This window comes from Asterias amurensis, chromosome 8 (genome assembly GCF_032118995.1).
Source record: "Asterias amurensis chromosome 8, ASM3211899v1".
Taxonomy (NCBI): domain Eukaryota; kingdom Metazoa; phylum Echinodermata; class Asteroidea; order Forcipulatida; family Asteriidae; genus Asterias; species Asterias amurensis.
In genome coordinates, this window is record NC_092655.1 from 22,393,773 (window position 1) to 22,418,653 (window position 24,881).

Here is a 24,881-nt window from a genome sequence, read left to right on the forward strand (position 1 = left end):
TTTCCATCTGGGTGATTTCCGGTTTTCAATGGTTGGGTGTTGTTTTTTGTGAATCGAGGGGTTTGCTGTCTTTCGAATTCCTTGTCTCTGTCGAGTGGTGTCCTTTGCTTTATGCCGAGTGTAATTCCCATTATTCCACGGATGTCGTTTTCCAGGAGTTTCGTTGGAAATTAGGCAAGTCATTTATATAGGCACTTTTGTACCACTTTCAGTGAAAGTTTCACTGGGTCAGTAACAAATCTCTGCACTCATAAATAATCATATATAAATAAAATAATCATTATTGTTTTATATATAGGCTAGCACAGGTTTGAAACAGATGCATAATTCCTCCTGTTTTTTGTTTTACTTCCCTCGGCTTTCACATGCAGAGGTGAGAGTTATGGAGTGCCCACCCCTCCCCCCCCCCACCCCCCACTCCTACTCCTAGAACTATGTGGTTTTGTTCCGCTATCGTCGTCTCCCGTAGAACTATGCAGATTCGTTCCGCTATCGTTGCAGGAGACAATATAGCGGAACGAAACCGCATAGGTTTACGGTTTAGTACCCCACCCACCTACTCCTAGAACTATGCGGTTTCTTTCATCTATTGTCTCCCATAACCTCATATAGACGTACGCCTCTCATGACAATAACGAGTCTGCTTTTTTTCTGGTTCTTTTATAAAGTTTTAATTTTGGCAACGCAAATGTCTTTGTTTTTCTTCTTTCTTCGCCAAAATTAGGCTCTATGTGTACTTTGAACTCTCATTGGCCCTGGGGGCAACAGAAAATCCACTCCGCAATCTAAAAAATTGTTAAAAATGATAAATTCTTATGGTAATTCAGTACCCAACTTTTCCGTTTTACCACTACACTACAAATGCTAATTGTCCCGTATTTTTTTCCCAGGACAAACGTGGAGTAATTATCTGCACACATTCATCCTAGAAAGAGAAAATACCCAATCCGTGCTTTGTGTACAAAACATATGATCACGCGTCTTAAAGAGTGTGTCTACAATACATCAATATCATGCCTATAATTTATTGATATACAATGGACATTCAAACAGTGGAGAACTAAAATGTATTTCTTTAATGTCAGCTGTTTGTTTGAATGGCATCTCTTTTATTGTTTGTCTAAAGCCATTTTTGAACGTTTATTAAATATTTGTCATCCCATTTCTAAAAAAACAAACCCATCTGTTTAAAACTTTAAATTATCAAGGAAACAAACCTAAACTTAAAAAACCACCTTTGAAAGTTTAATAAATATTTGTCATCCCGTTTATTTGTCATTTGTCACTTGTCAGTCATCCCGTTTCTGAGAAAAACCACTATTTCTAGTAAAAGAAATGTGTATGCATTATCCAGCAGAGAAGGTTTAATAAATAGTATTATATTCAGTTTCTGAAAGAAATGTGAAAGTGTATTTTCTTTGTGGGTTAAAGTTCTGTGCTGAGTCTGACGTAATTACAAGTAATTGTACAACAAAACCGTGAGAACCTTCTTCCTTTCCATTATTTTATTATTTCAACGTGGTTGTTTATAATTCCTGTGAAGTCACTAGAAGCATGGAGTCATTGTGTTAGTCAGTCACTCATCAGAGGGGCGTTGACATTAACCATAGTGCAGGGCGCTGGACGTTTTCTACAGCAGAAGGCCCGTACTTCAACATGACTTAGTTTTCTACTGGCTCTCACATGTAACCCAGTCCTGCTATCTGATTGGCCGTGCAAAACTTGTGAATGGAGTATGGCCGTTTTGTAATCCACACACACGACGTTGATCTGAGCCGACCAGGTCGACCTTCCCCTTGTGTCAACAAAAAACAGTCGGCCACTGACTTATCATTTTGGGCTTTTGGGGTCACACACTCACACTGCGGCGGAAAAAGGGTATTCGAATATCCGGTTAATTTCGGATAGTTGGTCAGCGGTATCCGAATAACAAAATTTCACTATTCGCCCAGCACTAGCCATTATACACATTTTCGGTAAACAGTGCTGTCCAAGTCCCACACTTCGAGCTTCGTGTATCACAACTTATGTAAAATAACAAACCTGTGAAAATTTAGGCTCAATCGGTCATCAGAGTTGGGAGAAAATAATGGGAAAACCCACTCTTGTTTCTGCACGTTTTGCTGTGTCATGACCCCGTATGTGTTTTCGATAAATCCGTAATTCTCGCTATCGAGAATTGATATTGTTTTAATGTTTTCTCGAAAAGGAAAGCATTTCATGGAACAATATTTCAAGAGAAGTCTTTCACCATTACCTTCTGTAAACCCTGTAAATTATTTGTAAATCTGTGAACTTTTTTTTCTTTCTGTACCGAACCCCCCCCCCCCCGCCCTAACCGCCCTACCCCCCCCCCCCCCAAAAAAAGTACAGTGTAGACCTGTGTGGAGAAAACCATGGTTGATGTTTTAAATGGTTTGGTTAATTATCACTGTTCAACTTTCCCCTCTAGGCTTTATGCTCAATTAGTTCTAGCACTCATGTTACAAGTTAGCCTTGCTCAAGGCAGTCGCATTATTCGCTCCGAAAAGACGCAGCTGTAAACCCACCCGCCGTATACCCTGTGCATGGTGTGTGCGATCACACCGAATGACCCACCCGTATACGTACTGTCACATCGCACGAATACTGTTCACACAAGTCATCGCACTCGTACACCACTAACCGCATGCGGAGGCCGTCAGGCCGACAGCCTTGTCGGATCTGTATCTTCCCGTTTTAATGTGTTGTATTGAAAAAATTCCAATAGTGGACGAAATTGGGGGGGCTCTAGGATATGCTAGTATGCAGCTTATGAATATGTATATTGTTCGTCAGACCTATCAGACAACACAGGATGTAAGGCAAATGAATTATTCATTTTGACGTCCAATCACGCACTTCCCTTATCACGACCTTTGGACCCTATCATGTGTCCGTGGTGGTGGTGTGTGAGGTAAACATGTCTCGTCTTTCGCGGGCATTATGGTAATGAGCTGACCGTGGGAACTCTTCGCTTATTATAGTAATGAGGTCAGTGGCTTCAACACAGATCCTACAAGGCTGTCGGCCTAACGGCCTCCGCATGCGGATAGTGTACGGGGGCATCGTGTCGTGCGATGTTACGCACAGTGAATACGGGTGGGTTTTACGCACAGTGAATACGGGTGGGTTTTTATACAGCGGCGGTCTTTTTTCGGAGTGAATAATTCGACTGCCTTGAGCAAGGCTAGTTACAAGTCTGCTAATTTCTCAGGAATGCTTTTCAATTAACAGTTCAACTACTTGCATAATCTCTGATGTGGTAGTGTGGTGAGTCACTGCCCCAGTGTATAAGGCCAAGTAAAAAAAGAAACATGTTTTGCGTCACACCCGCTTCCTTTTTACAGGCCGCCTCCTTTTTTATTTCATATAGTATTTTTTTATGCACATTTTTTTATTATTATTATTATTTTTTTTTTTTTTTTAAATAGGGTTATTTTAAATGATCTCAGCAAAAACAATCTGAATGTCTTGTCTGAATGCCTCGACTAAATTGTTTCATTTATGTTTTGTGTATTTCAGCAGTAGAAAAAACAATGGATATTTGACATTTTAACAAAGAATGGCGGCCATCTTGAAATAAAAAATAAAACATAAAAAGCCCCTCCTCCTCCTTTTTTTGAAAAACCCAGACGTGAAACATGTTTTTTTTTTTTTTACTCGGCCTAATGCATTCAGATAGCAGCCTGAATTCCACATTTTGTTCTACAATCACAAGTTTTCATTACATTTGTACTTTCACTGAGAGTTTCAGAGGTTTTAAGTTTTGTCTGCATCAACTTCCATTTGGATTTTAGTTTTAACTACAAGTTTGATATTTAAAATCCATTATTTTTTATGTTTCATTGTAAAGGCCTAATGTTTTATTTTTGTGTAGGCACCTTGATTGGTTTTCTGGTGAAGTTACTTGTCTCCAAATTGTCCAAGTGCAAACTCTGAGGGTGTGGTGTCGACGTCAACTTACTAAATAACCTGTTAAACATACTCAAATGTTTATCCAACTTTACACGAGTATTGAACACTGACTGTTGACTCTTCTAACTAAGATTTAAACTCTAACAAGCCACAATGGTGAAGAAACTGGTGGACATGTGCCTCCAATGCATTGGGCAGAACCTTAATAACATCAGTCAAGTTGGAAGCTTACTGCCGACCAAACATAAAGAGATTCTTCTGCAGCGCATTGCAGACCATGATATGTTGACACCGGACTACCTGCCTCATGTGACGTATCACTTGTTTTCACCGTCGTTACGATCGGTGAGATTTAAAGCATCGGAGCAGGTGACTGATGCTGTATTAATGCAGTTGGAAGCGTGTCAATGCCAGTTGGACTCTCTCGTTATAAGCAAGTGTAACCAAGTCTCGGGTAAGGTCTCACAATATACTATGCTTTGAAAATATCACATTATTAAGTCTTCGTCAAGCAGGATAGAGTGAAATTTGAAACATGACATTCAAATTCAACAACTAATAGGTCTTCAAATTCCAAGGAGGAAGATTTCATCAGTTAAAATGTCAAAATCAAAAATCATTGAAAATCATTGAATGAACCAAAACATCCCTGTACAGACCTCTGTTTCAGAATGATGTCATCAGATGTTTTGGATGATGGTACATTTTTCACTGGACGGGTATCGGATGCAATGGCCATTTACACCATTTAAGGTCAGGCCTGATGCTTCACGGAAGCAATGAAGGCCATGGAAGCAATGAAGGCGATTGCCTCCATGCCCCCTGGTCATTGCCTTGGTGCCCTTGAAATGCTCCAGTAGAAATATACAAATTCCTCATAGGGTGCCCTTTGCCTAGGAGAAAATGTGCCTTGGTGCCCTTGCCCTTTCAAAAACGAAGCATACAGGCCTCTGATAATTTAACGTGAGGTTAGAGACTTGTATGTTTTATCCCAACTCACGATGAGGACTCTAGCCAATGAAAAATTGAGATGTTTTTATTGCATTTTATTTAAATATTTAGTTAGGTTGTTTATGACAGATTAGCAAAGGCTTCATCAATACATACAAACTGATATATTTTATTTTGTTGTCTTTTTTTTGTAGTCTGTAATTTCCGTTCTTTCCCATTTATTTTCTTCCCTTTGATTTGCAGATAACGGAATGCATGCGCTCCTGAGTAAGCAGAAATCCCTCAAGTTTCTCAAGTTGAAGCGGCTTCCGTTGATAACCAGCAAAACACTTGAAGCTATCTGCTGTCCGGACACGCTGATTGAGGTCAAAGTTCACTGTAGCAACATAAGCAATAAAGGTGAAGGGTCAATTATCAAATTACTTAGCATAACACTTAGTGTGGTCATGGAGGCTCCATGGCGTAGTCTTGGCAGGTAATCTGATTCTACTAAGCTAGGATTTTTTTGCTTAATCAAAATTTTGTGCTTAAGCAGCTCTATAAAATTTGGCCCAGATATTGGTGGTGGTCAAGTGCATGGTCCATCGGGGGTATCGTGTGTGCATACTCTAGGAGTGACTTATGGGCTGGAGAGGAAGTTAGACGGCAGCTTTTTAAATGAAGATTAATGGTTAAAATGGGGTTAAGTTTGGAAGGAGCTTTGTTCCTTGGAGATTGAAGTTATGAAATAAACACTGGTAGTGGTAGTTGAATTTAGGACCTACACTATTGTAGTATCCTTGCACTACACACTCATGCTGCTGATAGAGCTACCCAAGTCTATAGACATGTGTTTATTGCTCCATGGTTTACCTCATCACCATTACAATCATGACCCAACCAATGAATAATGCCTGTAGAGACCACCACCCCATACAGTGATACCCTTGAAACAGTAGCCCATTGATAAGTATATATCTATGTGTATTATAAGCAAGACATGTGAAAGACACAATAGACTAAGCAAGCAACGGGGCCCAATTTCATAGAGCTGCTAAACACAACAATTTGCTTAGCATGAAATTTCTTCCTTGATAAAAACAGGATCACCGACCAAATTTCCGTTTGCTGCATATTGCTTGTTACTGGTAATCAGCTGTTGTTTGCTTATCCTGAAAATCATGTGGAAATTTGGTTGGTAATCCTGGTTATGTCAAGGAAGAAATGTCTTGCTAAGCAAACGTTTGTGCTTAGCAGCTCTATTGGGCCCTCTATTGTCGAAGTCAAGACATTACAACTATATTTTTACCATCCGCAGGAATCCAAAGCCTTGTCAGTAAGAATCCCAAGATTTCCAAGTTGGCTTTTGGAACTCCAACCTTCAAAGTGACAGAGGAAGTAGTCTCAGTATGTGGATCCTTTCTGGGATTCAATTTGGTAAGACGGTCATCAAGAGTATTAGAGAGGTTTCGCAACTGTACGGATACACATACAGATACCGATACGTCGACATTTTGTGTGTTCACGTGACGCGTATCCGCGACCATCGTATTTTGCATACATGTTAGCAATGGATATGGGAGCTCGTACACGTCGTAGAAAAACGGATATTGTTTTGCAGCCTTTAAGCCGTCTTTTTGTCCCAAATTAAAAACATTTCCCACGGAATTGCTTTCACTGGTATCATGCTTGATATAGATCCAATTTGTTTGGTCATTTGCAAGCAAAACGATGAGAGAATGCCTGGTATAAAACACGGTGTCTCTACAGGTCATGTTTGTAAGAAAAACACTCATGATGAATACAAGCGCACTCAAGTGAAACATATCTATAGCTTGCGAAACAAAATTCAACACGCGGCTGACGTGAACGGATACGGTTATCATATCCGTATCTGTATCAGTATCCGCACGTCTGCGAAACCTCTCTATGACAAGCACCCCCTGCTTTCTTATTGAAGGCCGACTAAAAAAAAAAATTATTTTAACGATCTCAGACAAAAAAAAAACATTTCGCAAAATTTGCCCAGCCAGTTGTCTTTAAAAATGCGGTTATTTGGGGGCCCTAAAGTGTCTGAAATCAAGGCTGTAGTGTTAGTTTATTTAACTGTTTTGTTTAACCTCCTCATCTATTTATTTTAAATTGTTTACTTAAATTTCTTTAGTGAGTATGTGCGTGTGCACTGCGTCCTTTTATAATATTTTGTTCTTGACCACGGAACTTTTGGGCGACTAGTGTTGAAGTCACGATTATTTGAGGACAGACCTGGGGGTAGATCATGGAGTTGTAACTTAGTTTTTCTTTGTCGTTTTTGGGGGGTTTCTACTGGGCATTGTGGTTGTAGTTAGCCATTGGTCCATGCCTGCAGTATAATACCTTGCTTGAATGATATGTAATCAAAATACCGATCTTCATATAAAACTTGCCACGTTTTTTTCATCTTTTTGAATTTCAGATTCAACTTGATTTGTCTAATCTCAACTCGTTAATCAACAAGAGTCTCGTGTCACTCGCTGAAAACTGCCCAAACCTGAAATCGTAAGCTTACATTTTATAATATTTCTCATACAAGAATTAATTTGTTGTTTATGTTGCAAATTTCATGCAATTAAAGTATATATATTGTGTGTCATGGCCGGGCGGTCTTGTTCACCGGGCCCAAGCCTAGCGTTGTCGGCAGCGGAGTGTAGGTGTGGGTTCACATCCCAGTCATGATACTTGTGCCCTTGAGCAAGGCAATTAACCATTCTCCTACAACTTTGATGATCCATTGAGTTATTTTATGCATACACAATGTTTGGTTAAATCAAGTGAGAATACTCATGGTCTTTGACAATTATCAAAGGTGTCCAGTGTCTTAAACAGCTACCTGAGCGGAATGTTTTCAACAGAAATGGTATTTTTACTTGTTTATAATGCACTTGTTCACCATTTTAATGTAATTTTGATACGTGTACACTTCTGAACTTTTTGTAATTATCGATTAAAAATCAGTCCCCTACCTAAAGTTTTTTTGAAAAACTAAAAACACTTCTGCCGTTGAAAGCGGGCGTCAAAGGACAATGCCGCTGACATCATTTGTGGGAGTTTGCTTTGTTATACATCCACGCTGCAACAAAGCGGCTTTATCTACGTTTGACGTTTTGAGAGTGATTACGTAACGGGGCTTTTCGCAAATCTCGCAGAAAAGCTTTGGATAAGGGCATACAAAATGATTGTTTTTTTACACAATTGAAACCTATTTATAATCATATGACTCGATTTCCTTATTCATTGAAAACATTTTAAGTGGAATTCAGCAAAGTTCACGACTTGACATTTTCGTTCAAGCAGGTCTTTAAAGGCAGTGGACACTATTGGTAATTACTCAAAATAATTTTTAGAATAAAAACTTACTTGAGTAATGGAGTAATGAGTTATGGAGAGCTGTTGTTAGTATAAAACATTGTGAGAAACGGCTCCTTCTGAAGTAACGTAGTTTTCAAGAAAGAAGTAATTTTCAATGAATTTGATTTCGAGACCTTGGAATTAGATTTTGAGGTCTCGAAATCAAGCATCTGAAAGCCCACAACTTTGTGTGACAAGTTTTTTTCTTTCATTATTATCTTGCAACTTCTACAACCAATCAAGCTCAAATTTTCACAGGTTTGTTGTTTTATGCATATGTTGAGGTGCACAAAGTGAGAAGACTGGTCTTTGACAATTAACAAAGGTGTCCAGTGCCTTTTAAGTGATGCTTAAAAAAGGAAAAGGGGATAAAAGAAGAGGAAATCAAAAAGTAGAAAGATGACCATTGATAATGCGCTTGAATTGGGAAAGGTTGTAAGAGGTAAGCGGGTAGTGAATTCCAAAGTTAAGTTGTAATGTACAAAGTGATTGTATCAACTTTTCAAATTCAAATTGTATTTTGTTTGATTCTTTTCTTGTAGTATTTGTGTCAGTGGCTGCAATAAAATTACAAGTGAAGGCCTTTTGTCGGTAAGATATTAAAATCGTCCTTTCTTTCTTCCCCTTCGTCTATCATCATATAAATCGGGCCCAATTTTACAGAGTCGCTTAGGCAGAAAACACTGCTTACAATTTTTCTGCTAAGCAAAAGGTGTTAGGGAACCAGCCACATATTGTACATTTATAGGCTGGTAACCATATTCTTGAAAGCATACCTTTTTTTTGGGGGGGGGGGGGTGAGCTCTTTTGAGTGCTGTTGCCTTACGAAATTGGGCTCTGATAGGAAATGTGCTCTTTAAATTTCCTCACAGTCAGGAAAAAACACATTTTTAATAAAAAACACATCTCTAATAAAAAACACATTTCTAATAAAAAACACATTTCTAATAAAAAACACATTTCTAATAAAAAACAAACGAGTTAAAACTGCTTAAAACTGACTTTAGTACTGTGTCTGAACAACAGTCTTAAAAGAAGCTGAAGACATGGTACCCCAAGAGGTGGCTCTTTTTTATAAATATTGGCTGCATTTCAACAAGTTTCAGATCAGAACTAAATCAGACAAAACTTTTGCACCATCTGAAACAATTTTTCTTATTTGGTATAGCTTTTTGAATCTTGCACCAAACTCCAAGAGTTGGATCTATCCTTCTGTTATAAAGCCTTAGAACCAACCAGTAGCAACGCGCTATCACAGCTACCCACCGGCATCACATCGTTATCGCTCAGTGGACTACCAGTAGAGGGCGCTTCGCTACTCACAGTTCTATCGAGACTCACCAAGCTGAGTGAATTGAGACTTTGTGGGATTAACATGATCTCTGAAGAGGACATTGAAGAGGTAAGGGTTTAGATGTGGGATTATTAAAGGCAAAGTCAATCCTGTATGCTTCGTTTTGGGGTAATGCGCACCCTCGATGAGGAAATTTTAAGTGTCTACTGAAGTATTTCTAGGGCATCAAGGCAATTACCAAGGGGCATGAAGGCAATCACTTTTGTTGCCTCTGTGAAGTGTCAGACCTTTCGATTGTTTTGAGTCCTATATTATTGTAGATGTGCACCAAACAACTTACTTACATTTAAAAAAAGGTGGTCACGCTTTTTATCGCCGAAAGTCGGGAGTGACCAGTCCACGCAGGAAGAACAATCCATTAGGAATTCATAATCTGAGAAGCGTTCTCAAATTCAAATTTGGGGGAATAAAAACTGTTATTTTTTTACATAACCACATTACATTGTAAAATATCCCTCAACTAGGAAATATTGCTTTATACTATCAAATGCTGCTGTAGACTTTCTAACCCAAGGTTTTGTTTCCCATTCATTTTTAAGATTGATTACCAAATGTATACCTTCCTTTTCATTTTAAAAAGCTTACTGAAAATTAAAACCAGGGGTCGTAGTTCCATCCCTGTATGCTTCTATTTTGAAAGGGTAAGGGCACCAAGGCATTTGCTCCTTGGTAAAGGGCACCCTATGAGGACATTTTTAATTTCTCCTTGAGCATTTCAAGGGCACCAAGGCAATGACCATGGGGCATGGAGGCAATTGCCTTCGTTGGCCTGTGATTCCCTTCTTCTTGGATGAATAGGGACCGTCGTGAACAAGCTTTGCTTCTTTATTGATCCCTCTGCACTATCACGATCTAGACCCAATTTCATGGCTCTGCTTACCATAAGCGCAGGGAAGCAGGGAATTCCGTGCTAACCTCAAGCATATTTCACTGGTTAGCTGGGAATTTTGGCTTCTGCGCTTGAGTTTGCGTACTCCATGTTACTAGGCATTTTACGCTTACACAGCTAGTGCAGAAATCTGGCGCTTGCAAGTAAGCAGCGAATTGTGATCGTAAGCGCATAATTCGGCGGTAAGCAGAGCCATGAATTAAGCCTAGATACATTCTTTAACTGGTTTCCGCATGTTTTATATAAACGTAACTTTGTGTGATTTGTGTGATTAACTTTCTTCAGTTTTTAAACACTGGTATTATTTACATAAAACCTGCAACATTTAATAATTGGACTCTAAAAGTACAGCCAAAATGATTTAATTTTTCCTCAAGTCTTTTAGAGTTTTTTGTCTTTTTAAAATAGTGATAAAACAATCCAGCTTTGTAACTTTCCTTTGCACTAAGTATTGACATATTCTTTATGTTGTGTCTTATTATACCTGTTCTGTACTCATAGGCCTACTTTTAAAAGCTTAGTTACTTTTGTATCTTATCTGTTAATTAAAAAAAAAATTATTTGATTACATTGAGTCAATATACATAACATTATAATTGCAGGATTGGTGGCACTATGGTTCATGTTGGCCTAGTCGTAGTTGTAGGTATTCTTTATTTTGTATCTTACCATTCTTTATTTTGTGTCTTACGATACCCGTACTCATAGGCCTACTTTTAAAAGCTTAGTTACTTTTGTATCTTATCTGTTAATTTAAAAAAAATATATTTGATTAAACTGATTAAACATACATAACATTATAATTGTAGGACTCGGTGGCACTATGGTTCATGTTGGCCTAGTCGTAGTTGTAGGTAGATTCTACACTAAACACCACGCCATTGCTTATGGTATCGCCTTTGGTGGAGTAGGTGCAGGTATTTTCACCTTCCCACCATTATTCCAATACCTGGCCCCAATTTCATAGCGCTGGTAGCATGAAAATTTGCTCTAAAGCATGAAATTTCTTCCTTGATAAAAACAGGATTACCAACCAAATTTCCATTGTTGCATTTTCCTTGTTACTAGTATTCAGCTGTTGTTTGCTTAAAATCTTGAAAATCACATGGAAATTTGGTTAGTAATCCTGTTTTTATCAAGGCAAAAGTTGTCATGCTAAGCAAATTTTTGTGCTTAGCAGCTCTATGAAATTGGGCCCTGATCGATACCTACAGCTGGAGGAGTAGTCTTCTCATCCAGGCCGCAATGGACATGTGGCAAATATTTAATCCTCTGAACGACTTTGTCTAATTACATTTCAGATGTTTAGTGTGGTTGGTAGTCAACTGACCGCACTTGACATGAGTGGTTGCCATGAGTCTATGACCGACCATGCTCTAAGATCAATCCTTAAGCATTGTACCGAGTTAGAGAACTTATCTCTGTCGTTCTGTGTGCGTCTGACTGGTGAGGCTTTTATCAGTCTTCTACGAGATCAGAGAAGAGCTAGAAACTTGACGTCTCTCAAACTCAACGGATGCAAAGAGGTATGGCTAAGAGTTTGTGAAGAAAGTTTTCAATCTGTGCCCAATTTTATGACTCTGTTTACAGCTAAATTTTCAGTCACAACAACTTATATCTTTCACATTGCCACATTTACTAAGAATTGAAATGTTTCTCAAAACTCTTTTTTACTGATTACCAAAACGTATAGCTTTACCTTGAATACCTACAAATTCCCTCTAAATTTTTTAGAAATTAACTGACATATATTTCCCTTTCTTCTAGCCATCATCCGCCATTTTTAATTCAATGACACTGTTGACTTTGTAGATTTCACATGCAGTTCTTCTGGAGATAGCAATATCATGTTCTAACCTGGACACATTGTACATAGCTGGACTGAAGTGCGTTGATGACGCTCTGCTCTCGGACATTGCCAATAATTGCCTGAAATTGAGAGATGTTTCTATTAAGAGTTCAACTGGCGCTGATTCACATCAGGTAGGACTCGTCAAAGTGTTTACTTAAAGGCAGTGGACAATATTGGTAATTTTCAAAGACTAGCCTTCACATTTGGTGTATCTCAGCATAAGCACAAAGTAACAAACCTGAGAAAATTTGAGCTCAATCGGTCATCGAACTTGCGAGATAATAATGAAAGAAAAAAAAACCCTTGTCACACGAAATTGTGTGCGTTTAGATGGTTGATTTCGAGACATCAAGTTCTAAATCTGAGGTCTCGAAATCAAATTCGTGGAAAATTTCATCTTTCTCGAAAACTATGGCACTTCAGAGGGAGCTGTTTCTCACAATGTTTTATACCGTCAACCTCTCCCCATTACTCGTCACCAAGTAAGGTTTGATGCCAATAACTATATTGATAAATTACCATTAGTGTCCACTGCCTTTAAAGGCTGGGTCGCACCAAATTAGTTCTCACTACATCCGAACACCTTAGAAAATCATAAAACAGGTTTGTTCTGGCTAAAATGTATAAGCTTTGGCCGGAAATGTGTCTATAATGTGACCCTATAAATCTTAAATTCTGGTAATAAATTTGGTTGGTCCGTAAACAGGATTGAAGTGCTGCAATTGATCTCATTTTCATTACGTTGCTACTCTGTCTAATTGCAGGACAGGACGTAGTGAGAACGAGTTCCGTGTGGTGGGGGTACAAACATTTCTTATTGAGGACATGCTTGTGCCCTGAGACCTCTTATTATATATTGTTCTCGACTCGATCCACAGACCTTTTGGTTCACGGAACTGTAATTTTTATTCTCTGTCTCAATGTTAATGCACGTCTTTAGGGACCATTGATAAATTTTCTCTCATGACAAGTCTGGGGTCGATTTCACAAAGAGTTGGGACTAGTCCTAACTTAGGACTAGTCCTAGGAGATATACAAATTGCATGGATAGTCCTAAGTTAGGACGAGTAACTGGTCCTAACTCGAGATAAGACTAGTCCTAACTCTTTGTGAAATCTACCCCTGGTCCGATAAATATTTTGAGCAACAAGCCCTATGGTCTTGTGGATTTGTCCTCCAAATTTGAGCCCTGGACACAATTATTCAGTCAGTTTTAACATTTGATTTTTGCAGGTAACAGATAAAGGTCTGTTAGAGTTGATAAGATGCTGTCCCCTAGAACATGTAGTGATCTCTGGAATTCATAAAGTCACTGATAAGACTGCCCTGTCTCTCGCCAACGCCTGCCCAGACCTAAAGAGCCTTTATGCTTCAGGATGTACTATGATTACTGCAGCTGGCCTTCGATATCTTCAGGTAAGTTCAACCGTTTTGGCTCTGGTGCAATGAGTTTCTGAACGAGAATGTCAAAAATGCATGCCCCCGATTGGTTGAATGAGCGTGGGCGTATTCTGTGTGGAGCAATTCAACCAATAGAATGCATTCTCTTTGCGTTGTGATTGTTATCGTTTTCGTTATCGCTGCAGTGTGACTCGACCTTTACTGTTGTATGTACTGTTTTATTTCAGTACATTTTTACTGTTGTATCTACTGTCTTTATTTCAATGCATTTTTACTGTTGTATCTACTGTCTTTATATCAATGCATTTTTACTGTTATATCTACTGTTTTTATTTCAGTACATTTTTACTGTTGTATCTACTGTTTTTATTTCAGTGCATTTTTACTGTTGTATCTACTGTCTTTATGTCAATGCATTTTTACTGTTGTATGTACTGTTTTATTTCAGTGCATTTTTACTGTTGTATCTACTGTCTTTATGTCAATGCATTTTTACTGTTGTATGTTCTGTCTTTATATCAATGCATTTTTACTGTTGTATCTACTGTCTTTATATCAATGCATTTTTACTGTTATATCTACTGTTTTTATTTCAGTACATTTTTACTGTTATATCTACTGTTTTTATTTCAGTACATTTTTACTGTTGTATCTACTGTCTTTATATCAATGCATTTTTACTGTTGTATCTACTGTCTTTATATCAATGCATTTTTACTGTTATATCTACTGTTTTTATTTCAGTACATTTTTACTGTTATATCTACTGTTTTTATTTCAGTACATTTTTACTGTTGTATCTACTGTCTTTATTCCAATGCATTTTTTTTACTGTTGTATTTACTGTCTTTATTCCATTGCATTTTTACGGTTGCATCTAGAGTCTTTTTGTCAATGCATTTTTACTGTTATGCATTTTTACTGTTGTATCTACTGTCTTTATGTCAAATCATTTTTACTGTTGTATCTACCATCTTTATGTGGATGCATTTTTAGTATTTTTACTGTTTTGGAAGTCTTGTAAGGGTCTAATTGTGATTATATTATTATTATTTTTTTTTTTTTTGGGGGGGGGATTGTGTTGTTTCCTTGCTTTTACCAGTTGTTAGATTTTTAATCATTGTCTAGTCATTTTTTATGTGTTTGTTACATCTTATGGGATGGGCGCAATATTAATCAATAAATTATTACAACAACTGATCACAATATATGTCAACTACATCTACACAATACATGGTTAAGGTCAATTCCTTGGCAAAATGCTATGAAACATGAGGTTGTAAGAAGTGGGTGTGTTGAAATATATTTGATAGATGGAAACTTGCATCGGGGATAAAGAACATTAATGCTGGTTTTACCCATATACACAGGTGTGTGTTAGCACTGTATACTCAGTACTTTTCAGAGCTCTGTGAACAAAATAGGATTCAAACTGCCTCTAGCTACCGAGCAATCTGGGGGGTCTAGTTGGTATGACACTGCTCTAGAATTGCAAGTGTCATTGGTTCGAATCCCACCCGAGTAAAATGCCTGGGATGATTTGTTCTCAGAGCTCGGAAAAGTACTGAGTATACAGTGCTTACACAGATCAGCGTACGGGTAACCAAAATTAATACAATTTGTTGTTTATTTTTGTAGGATATGTGCAATGAGAGAGTCCACATTGTCCACAAGATCCCCAACCTGGACCCAAACCAAGTCATGGCTAAGAACCTGGACACAGGAGAGTTCTGCAGAGTTGACCAGATGCATTGATCCAGTTGACCACCCCAATCCCTAATACCCAAATGGTCAAGGTAAACTTGTATCTATATTTATTGTTGCCTGTTGTGGCTGAACGGTCTAGGCCACCGGACCCAAGCTCTGGTGTCAGCAGCAGAGTGTGGGTTTTTGAATCCCAGTCATGACACTTGTGCCCTTGAAAAAAATTGGGTTATAGTGCATTCTGCTCTACCAGCCAAGCTTTTAGTGGTTGAAACCCACCGAACCCTTCATGTAGCTCTGGTGTCAGCAGCAGAGTGTGGGTTTTTGAATCCCAGCCATGACACTTGTGCCCTTGAAAAAAGTTGGGTTAAAGTGCATTCTGCTCTACCGGCCAAGCTTTTAGTGGTTGAAACCCACCGAACCCTTCATGTAGCTCTGGGGTTGTCAGTAGAGTGTAGGTTTGAATCCTGGTCATGACACTTGCGTCCTTGAGCAAACCATAATTGCTTTGTAAAAAGTTGGGAATGTAGTGCACTCTGCTCTACTAACCAAGCTCCTTGTGGATGACACCCATGCTTACATCCTTACGGACTGTAAAGGGGTAACCCGGTTCCAGACCCAAGAGTAGCCCCATGGGGGCAATGGAGGGCGTCCTTGTATGGTGTTAGAATCTAGCGTGGAAGCCTAAGGCTTAGAGAAATATGCAAGTTGTAGGTTTAATAGGTTAGTATCGGCTGTTCGTGGACTACCAAATCACCTTGATTTGGGGGAAACTGTTTCTTTTGCGCAGCGGCATCATAATTGTACACACTGTTGTGACTCAAGAAGTTGGCATGATCAAAAAATACACTGGCTTCTTGTCATACCATACAATAGCGGCTATTTCCCCATTAAACACTCTGCAGAGGGTGGGTTCAAGTCCCAGTCTTGACACTTGTGCCCCTGAGCAAGACATTTAACTATAATTGCTTCTCTCCACCAAGGGTGAAATGGGGACCTGTGAGGGCAGAGATGGTTCTTGTGAATGATTCAGCTTAATGGCGCATATTTGTTGCACAGGCTATCTCCCACAGTGAGCTGAGATGGTGTAAGGATTAATAATAATAATAATAATAATATTAATAATAATAATAATAATAATAATAATAATGCATTTATAATGCGCCATCTATCTAGTGTACAAGACCCTATTCCGAGGCGCAGAACAAAAAACAATACATACAACAAAAAAGAAATGTAGAACATAATACAAAATTATACAATGAATAACCTACTGTCAAGACATGTAATGAGCTAAGTGTAAGAGGATTTAAATAAATGAGTTTAAAGCAAGTTTTTAAACAATGGAAGAGAACTATAGCACCTGATGTTATTAGGTAAAGCGTTCCAAAGTTTAGGAGCACAAGCAGAAAAGGCACGATCGCCATATGATGAGGAATTTCTAGGAATAGTTAAAAGGGACTTAGCAGAAGAACGGAGAGTGTGAGAGGGGGCATAAGGTACAAGGAGATTTGCAATATAAGACGGAGTCAAGCCGAACTGAGATTTAAATGCAATAAGTAGAATTTTGAATTGAATTCGTTGTCGAATGGGTAGCCAGTGAAGTTCGTGCAATATAGGTGTTGATCATGTTTTTTAAAATTTGTTTAAACACGAGCGGCAGCATTTTGTAAAAGTTGTAGTTTGTGGAGCTGGTGTTCGGTAACTCCGTATAATAGGTAATTACCATTGTCAAGGCGACCAAAGAATGAATTATAGTAGCAGCAGTTTATGTGATAAGGTCTTTCGAATGGTATTAACAGTTCTTAAGTAATAGTATGTCGATTGACAGATTCTGCTGACATGTTTATCCATGGACAGTGTGTCATCAAAAATAAATCCCAAAAAACGCGCACTAGGTGAGGCGTGAATAGAGGCACTGTCAACATGGATGTTATAATTTATGATTCTATGGCGTTGATGTTTGGGAGTTATAATGAGAAATTCAGTTTTATCATCATTTAGTGTTAGCTTGTTAATTGTCATCCACGACTAAATCTCAGATATGCGGGCTTCGGCACACTGACGAGCCGATTCCTCACTATTGGGTTTGTTGAAATCAAATGGTAAATAGAGCTGTGTGTCATCTGCATAGGAATAAAATAAATGACACAGTTACCAGGGGTGATAATGTTGGAAGCCCTTCAGTTGTGCGAAGCACTGTTTAATTATTATTATTACCGATTGCATTCATCATCTCTTTTGTCAGTGTAGATTTCTGCGTTTGTAATAGCTAAGGTCCCATTTGATAGGTATTGACTTGATGCTCAAACATCTGTGTTAGGGCTGGGCCTGTAATTATGTTTTGGATCTTTTCTGTTTTGGGAGTGTCGTGGCCGAGCGGTTAAGAGCACCGAATTCAAACTCTGGTGTTTCTGATCAGCAGAGTGTGGGTTCGAATCCCCAGCCGTGACACTTGTGTCCTTAAGCAAGACACATAACCATTGCTTCATCCTTCGGATGGGACGTAAAGCCGTTGGTCCCATGTGTTGTGTAAACGCATGTAAAAGAACCCAGTGCACTTATCGAAAAGAGAAGGGGTTCGCCCCGGTGTCCCTGGCTGGATTGGCAGCATATTGCGCCATAGCACCTTGTAAACCATTACATGGTGCTTAATGATTAGGTCTTATATCTCAAAATTCCCCCCACTCCTTGCAGTAATAATACCTGACGCTTTGTATCCTTTGGCAAAAGGCGCGTTATAAATCGGTTATTACTATTATTTATTATTATTATTTTATAGTTCTGCATTTGCCTTAGGTGTTCGGGCATTCCACCCAGAACACGTTTTTATTTATTTTATTTTTTTATTTTACCAAACTTCTTCATCTCTTCTTCTCAGCATCCCTTCTGAGTGAAATTTCTCATACGCATGAAAAGCATTTTCTTTCTTAAGGACAACACAAGAAATAATACAAAAAAGCACATTCTTCTGTTTCTGATGAAATTTATTACTATTAAAGCGTGGGGAAATTGCAGCTTATGAACCAACACCAGGTATGAACCAACACAAAGATATTCTTGTGGGTTAATGGTTTATTTTACCTCAAAAACGATTACGGTCAGCAGTACCCATTCTGTAAACATCTTGCCCTTGTCGGCCCTGTGCTTGTCTTCGTTGGCCATTCCTGGCCTCTATCTCCATTACTGCAGCTTCTTCTCCTACCAAAGCCCTTTTGTTGAGCTCTGGGGACATGCCTTGGCGACCGTTCTTCTCCATGTGCTGAATAGGAGCCCAGCCAGCTATCTTGATCTTTCTTTTCCTTGATGCTACTAGTTCCTTGGCCTGTTGTACGTGGTCTATTGACTTTTGCACATCGCATTTTTGTAGAAGTGAGACCTTACTACCTATGCAATAGGAATGACTACAAAAGGTCCAAAATGAAACATGTGACCAAGTTGGCGTGCTAACTTCGTCGTCCAAACGAACAAAACCAAAGATACAACAACAGTTGTACAAACGCAAAAACAACAATGGAGTTATAACCCAAATGATACCACAGCTCACCCTTCCAACTGCCCAGAGTATATTTTATGTGGGTTTGAATCAATACCTGAAGGTTGTGCATTGGTTTAACAGGATTTAGCATTTCTGTCAGCCGAATCTGACCCCATTTGGAGCAAGAGCTGTGGGATAACTTGAAACCACACTGCTTGATGCTGTTTCACTCTCTTTAGATATGAAACTGTTTTTGTGCGGGTTCACATTTCTTGCCTTGAATACTTTCCGTTGGCCCTGTATTTGTTCTTTTGGGAGACCGTAAGCAACGATTTCCAATTTTTTTATATTAGCCAGACAACTTTCTTTGTCTGTGTTGTCCACATCAAAAACACACCAATTACCACATTCGGCTGGTAAGCATTTTTAAACCACAACACCTTACTAAAGTTGATGTGTTCATCCTGCACAAAAAAAACTTGATTCTATCGAATCCGAGCCCATTTGGAGCAAGAGCTGTGGGATAATTGAAAACCACACTGATTGATGCTCTTTCACTCTCTTTAGATGTGAAACTGTTTTTGTGCGGGTTCACATTTCTTGCCTTGAGTATTTTCCGTTGCCCCTGTATTTGATCTTGTGGGATCCCATAAGCAATGATTTCAAATGTCTCCAGTTGGTGGAGTGGATATGCCTCTCCTATGTTGTCTGCAAAATTGAAACAGCAAGTCATTTTTACCTTTAGTAGACAGGCAGTAACAGCAATAATAATGCTATAATTTTTAGTTTTATAGTTTTTATTTATTAGCCATACAACTTTCTTTGTCTGTGTTTCCACATCAAAAACACACCAACTACCACATTCGGCTGGTAAGCATCTTTAAACCACAACACCTTACCAAAGTCTGTTTTTCCAACCGGCACAAAAAACCTTGATTCTGCCGAATCTGACCCCATTTGGAGAAAGAGCTGTGGGTTAACTTGAAATCACACTGCTTGATGCTCTTTCACTCTCTTTAGATGTGAAACTGTTTTTGTGCGGGTCCACATTTCTTGCCTTGAATACTTTGCGTTGGCCCTGTATTTTATCTTTTGGGAGACCGTAAGCAACGATTTCCAATGTCTCCAGTTGGTCGAATGAATATGCCTCTCCTATGTTGTCTGTAAAGTTGAAACAGTAAAACCTTTTTACCTTTAGTAGACATGCAGCAATATCAGTGATAATGCTTTAACTTTTGTTATTATTATAGATTTTTTTTATATTAGCCATACAACTTTCTTTGTCTGTGTTTCCACATTAAAAACACACCAACTACCACATTCGGCTGGTAAGCATCTTTAAACCACAACACTTTACCAAAGTCTGTTTTTCCAACCGGCACAAAAAACTTGATTCTGCCGAATCTGACCCAATTTGGAGCAAGAGCTGTGGGATAACTGGAAACCACACTTCTTGATGCTCTTTCACTCTCTTTAGATGTGAAACTGTTTCTGTGCGGGTTCACATTTCTTGCCTTGAGTTGTTTCCGTTGGCCCTGTATTTGATCCTGTTGGAGACGGTAAACAACGATTTCTAATGTCTCCCGTTGGTTGAACTGATATGTCTCTCCTATGTTGTCTGTCTACCATTACAAGAGCCTCGCTGAGCTTAGCTGAAAGTGCACCAAGCTCCTTGTGACCAACGCAGTACACATACAAAGAGGCCATAACATTACACAGCTTGAAAAAAAGTGTTTGACTGATGATGTACAACCGATATCTAAGTCGTCTTGAGAGAAAACTTGGATCTTATCATGTAGCAACTTCTTAACTCTATCTGTATCTTTGATGGGAAGGGGGAAACCCTTAATTTAAAATCTAAGGAGACCAACGAAGGAGAAACTGGGTTGGGTACGGCAGTACAACTAGCTGTCTGGGCGGATTGTGAAGAAAAGCTGCACTTATAGGCTTTCGCCCTAGCACACTCGATGGAGAGATGGTTAACAAACTGTTTCCCAGCCTTCAGCTGGCACACCCGCTCATTTCTTTCACGACACTAGTGTTTGTGCCTACGAGCAGGGGGACATCATCTTTTTCCTGACGGCTTGGGGTTAATAATAATAATAATATAATAACTTTTGATTTATATAGCGCCTAATAACTAATACTTAATTCTTTAAGCGCTTTACATTTGTGCCCTGGTCATAGGACCAATAACATCCCCTTTTAATGTTTCTCAGCTCCCTTGGGAGTATACAACCTGGGCAACAGTTTATATCGTTTCAAAGGCTTTTTCATTCACAATATCAACCTCTACCCTCGCAGGTACCCATTTATACCCCTGGGTGAAGAGAAGCAATTATAGTAAAGTATCTTGCTCAAGGACACAAGTGTCACGACCGGGATTCGAATCCACACCCCGGTGAATCAGCACCAGAACTTGAATTCCATGCTCTTAACAACTCGGCCATGACACTCTACGACAAAGGGTTTCCCAGCCTTCAGCTGGCACACCCGCTCATTTTTTTCACGACACTAGTGTTTGTGCCCACGAGCAAGGGGACATCATCTTTTCCCTGACGGCTTGGACACACTAGGGCAAGGGTAGTAACTTCGTGTTTCATCCCTGCAGTGCTAGCAGGGAACATTAGACTAACTTCTATATAACCCTTGTATGGTACTTTCTGGTCGGCTGCCCCTATCATCGCAAGGTGCGACAGGGGTTGAAGTTGGTGGTGCTTCAAGAAACGGTGGTAAAACTTCTCTGTCACGCAGGTAACCTGCAACCCGGTATCAAGGAGACACATCGTGGAGTTTCCGTCGATGAAGACAGGAGTAGTAGCCTGGTCGCCGACAACGCTTCTGGGGATACTTGAGACATCATCACAAGAAGGAGACTCTTGATACCTGGTTGCAGTTGTCATTAGTTTTGCTGGACCCTTAGATGGTTTGGGGACGGCAAGAGGGCCCTCTACTGCTGTCCGCTGTCATTTTTCGAACTCTGTGGTTTGGATGCAGTAATGCGGGTCAACATCTTCTCCTGTACCAGCGCTGGATTCTTCGGTGACTTACAAATGCCACTGCGGTGGCCCTCCGCCCCGCAATTATAGCAGAAGAAAGATTGGTTTCTCTTCTTTCTGCTGGAGTACGATGAGTTGCCTCGCTGGACACTGGGTGACGACTTGAAGAGGCCATCCAACCGTCAGTGAAGGCAGTCGACGGCCTGTCTAAGCTCTTCCACCTCACCTGTGGGTTTAGGGGAAGGAGTGGGTGGTTGTACTGTCTGCTCTATAGCCAAGACGGAGACCCTCTTTGGTGGGCAGCAGTGAGCAGCATTTCGGTCCATTTTTGTCCTCCAGTTGGGACTCCGCCACCCGGACTTTTTCGGAGTAGTTCAAGAATACTAGGTGGGTTCGTCTTCCTGGAGTCCAACTGCAAGGTGTGGAGTAGGTTGTCGTTGACAGTGAAGTTGTTAAATTCAGGAATGCTGTGGTTGTAACTCTGTTGCCATGTCATTCCTACTTGCCTTCTTTCCAATTCTGGTGTCATTTTCTGCTCAGTGTCCTGTCTCGTTCCTTGGAAAAGGCTGAAGATCCTGTTATCTGCTACCCGTTTGTCGGCTATTGTCAGAGTCAATGGACTGTCTTTTGGGCTGGCCATGTTGAACCTTTCCAATTCTCTTTCAGCTTTGCACAGCTCGTCTGTGTTGTCTCGACCGGTGAACAGCCCAAGGAGTTTTTCTATAACACCCTAAGAGGAGAAGCAAAAACTGTAAAAATGCATTGATAATAATTAAAAGAAATTAAAAAAATACACTGAAATTCAAACATGTTCATGAAAATACAATACAATACAATTACAAAAAAGTACAATAGAATATAATACAAAAAAATACAATAGAATATAATACAATACAATAAAACTTAGTTGCCCCTGCATGGGAAATTTCTTTGCACAAGAACACTTTGAAACTGAACATCAACAGACTTGAGTGGAGTTTGTTCATTCCGGTTGATCTTATTATTCGACCTCATCTCAGCCATTTACAGTGACAAAACAATTGGTTCTTTTACCGACATCCTAACAACTCAAAGCGCATATAGCATTAGCCTCCTTTCGCAATTGCAAAGACAACTGTTTCAGAATCGTCTCTTCTAGCTTGTTTTCCCCGAGCAACTGTCGCATTCGCCGTAGAAGTTGTGATGGCTTACGATTTCCCAACTCCTCGGCTATCAGGAGCTGATGGAGGCGCTTCTGCTCTGATGTTGAGGTACGCCGAATGAGTTCAGCCTTAAGTTTGTCGTAACAAGCTGTGGCTGGAGGTGTGATTATAATATCCCTCACTTCCTGGGCAATCTCCGGTTGGAGTGAGCCGATAACATAGGCGAAACGAGTTTCCTGTGTTGTTATTTTGCAAATCAGGAACTGTGCTTCCACCTGCGCGAACCAAAGGGTGGGGTCATTTGGCCAGAATGTTGTTAAGTGGTTGTCTCGCCCTTACCTCTGCTTCCATAAGGTTGTCCTCGGCAATCACCCGCAGTGTCCTGCCGTAGATCTTTAAAGCTCATCTAACGGGGCCGCATTGGAGCCAACCTTTGATGAAGTCGCCTGTCCCGAAGTCCGGCCATGAACTGGGTAGCCAACATGCTGTCCTGGTTGTCCCCCCAAAACAGTGTCCTGCCAACCATGGTGAGCACAGGTGATTTCCACGCCCCTGGAAAGCCGGTGAAGGTAATGGCAAAGTCGCCGGTGGTTGATTGATCTTTACCAAAAGGGGTCAATACAGCTTACCTTTGCTGATGGATAAAAAATGTTTAATGTGAACATGTTCGAGGTTATTGCATTCAAAAACTTTCTGATGTTGACGCCAGACATCAACATAGCTATGACTACTGGTATTACTATTATTATAATTTATTTTGCCAAAACAGCGCAAAAGGCACAAAATATCATGAAAGCAAACACAAGAAATACAAAGATGAAGAGAACCACAAAGACAACAATAATACAACTAACCGAGGACGAACCAAAATGCAAAAACCAAAGCAACAAAACAACAAAATGTTGCCCGCAGCAACACTGCCCACCGTCGGTTGGCTCTTCCAAACTCGATGGTAGCTCCAAGTCACTTGATCTTCTTACTTGGTACTGAGCATGATGGACAACAGATGAAAAGCTCAAGGAGGTTGTTATGAAACACAAGGTATTTCTTTTCCTCAATGACACCAACTTGTTTAGGTTCATTATCAGAGCTGTAGAAAGAAACTCAACCAAAAACCTCTTTTGATATTATGGTCCAAATATAAATCCATAGACATACAGGCAGTACAAACAGTGTAGACAACCTACAGATCACATTGTAACATAAATAATGTTAAAAACTTGCCCAAACTTAGGTAAAAAACTCAGCTTTCTTACACGGCAAGAGGAGAGTTTAAAAAAGCACAGCCACAATGATGAAGAGCGCCCTCTGTTGTTTTTGACATCCCTCATAAAGATAGAACTCAAAAACCATTCAATAAACTTGACAATAAAATAAAGTAAATCTATAGTAAACTAACCTTGAGTCTGTGTCAGAACTTGGTGTACTTGACACGTCATAGCTTTTGTCTGAGGACTGTTGTGTCTCCTCCTCCTCCACGCTGGAAGAGTCCGACTCTTTGTACTGTTCATGCTGCATCCGTGAGTGGTTGTCACTTTGGTGTAGTTTTGATGTTTTTTTCAAGTTCACACTGAATGTATCTTGTATGAACAAAAGGCCAGCGTGACTGTGAATACCTATCCCCGAGGGGGGCCAAGACGTTTTTTTTTTGTGTGTGTGTTATTCTCTATTTATAATACATTGGCATTACCCCACTTTCAATACGGAATTCTAGCTTGGGGAAATACTCATGCTTCTTACCTGAATAAGCTATTAAGATGGTCAAACACCATTTTGTGCACTCTCTTCGTCTGACATGTCTTAGTTGCC

At 39.7% G+C, this 24,881-nt stretch overlaps 2 protein-coding genes across 2 annotated transcripts in view; both read left to right on the forward strand.

The window, feature by feature from the left end:
• LOC139941087 (dynactin subunit 1-like) overlaps positions 1 to 24,881 on the forward strand; it is a 344,631-nt gene that overhangs the window by 218,531 nt on the left and 101,219 nt on the right. The gene's annotated exons all lie outside the window — the stretch shown is intronic.
• Positions 41 to 22,988, forward strand: LOC139941092 (uncharacterized). Its single transcript, XM_071937519.1, has 11 exons — positions 41 to 174; positions 3,899 to 4,390; positions 5,131 to 5,286; positions 6,185 to 6,303; positions 7,322 to 7,404; positions 8,796 to 8,844; positions 9,422 to 9,655; positions 11,798 to 12,022; positions 12,309 to 12,479; positions 13,582 to 13,764; positions 15,388 to 22,988. Exons 2-11 carry the CDS (start codon positions 4,090 to 4,092, stop codon positions 15,502 to 15,504), a joined length of 1,638 nt encoding a protein of 545 aa, XP_071793620.1. The 5' UTR covers positions 41 to 174; positions 3,899 to 4,089; the 3' UTR covers positions 15,505 to 22,988.

What these genes read in the sequence shown, in the direction of transcription:
- LOC139941092 (XM_071937519.1), top strand. Translation starts at nt 4,090, where the DNA reads ATGGTGAAGAAACTGGTGGACATGTGCCTCCAATGCATTGGGCAGAAC. An exon ending in CAAGTGAAGGCCTTTTGTCG is followed by an intron (nt 8,845 to 9,421) that starts GTAAGATATTAA and finishes TATTTGGTATAG; the next exon opens with CTTTTTGAATCTTGCACCAA. An exon ending in AACTCAACGGATGCAAAGAG is followed by an intron (nt 12,023 to 12,308) that starts GTATGGCTAAGA and finishes TTGACTTTGTAG; the next exon opens with ATTTCACATGCAGTTCTTCT.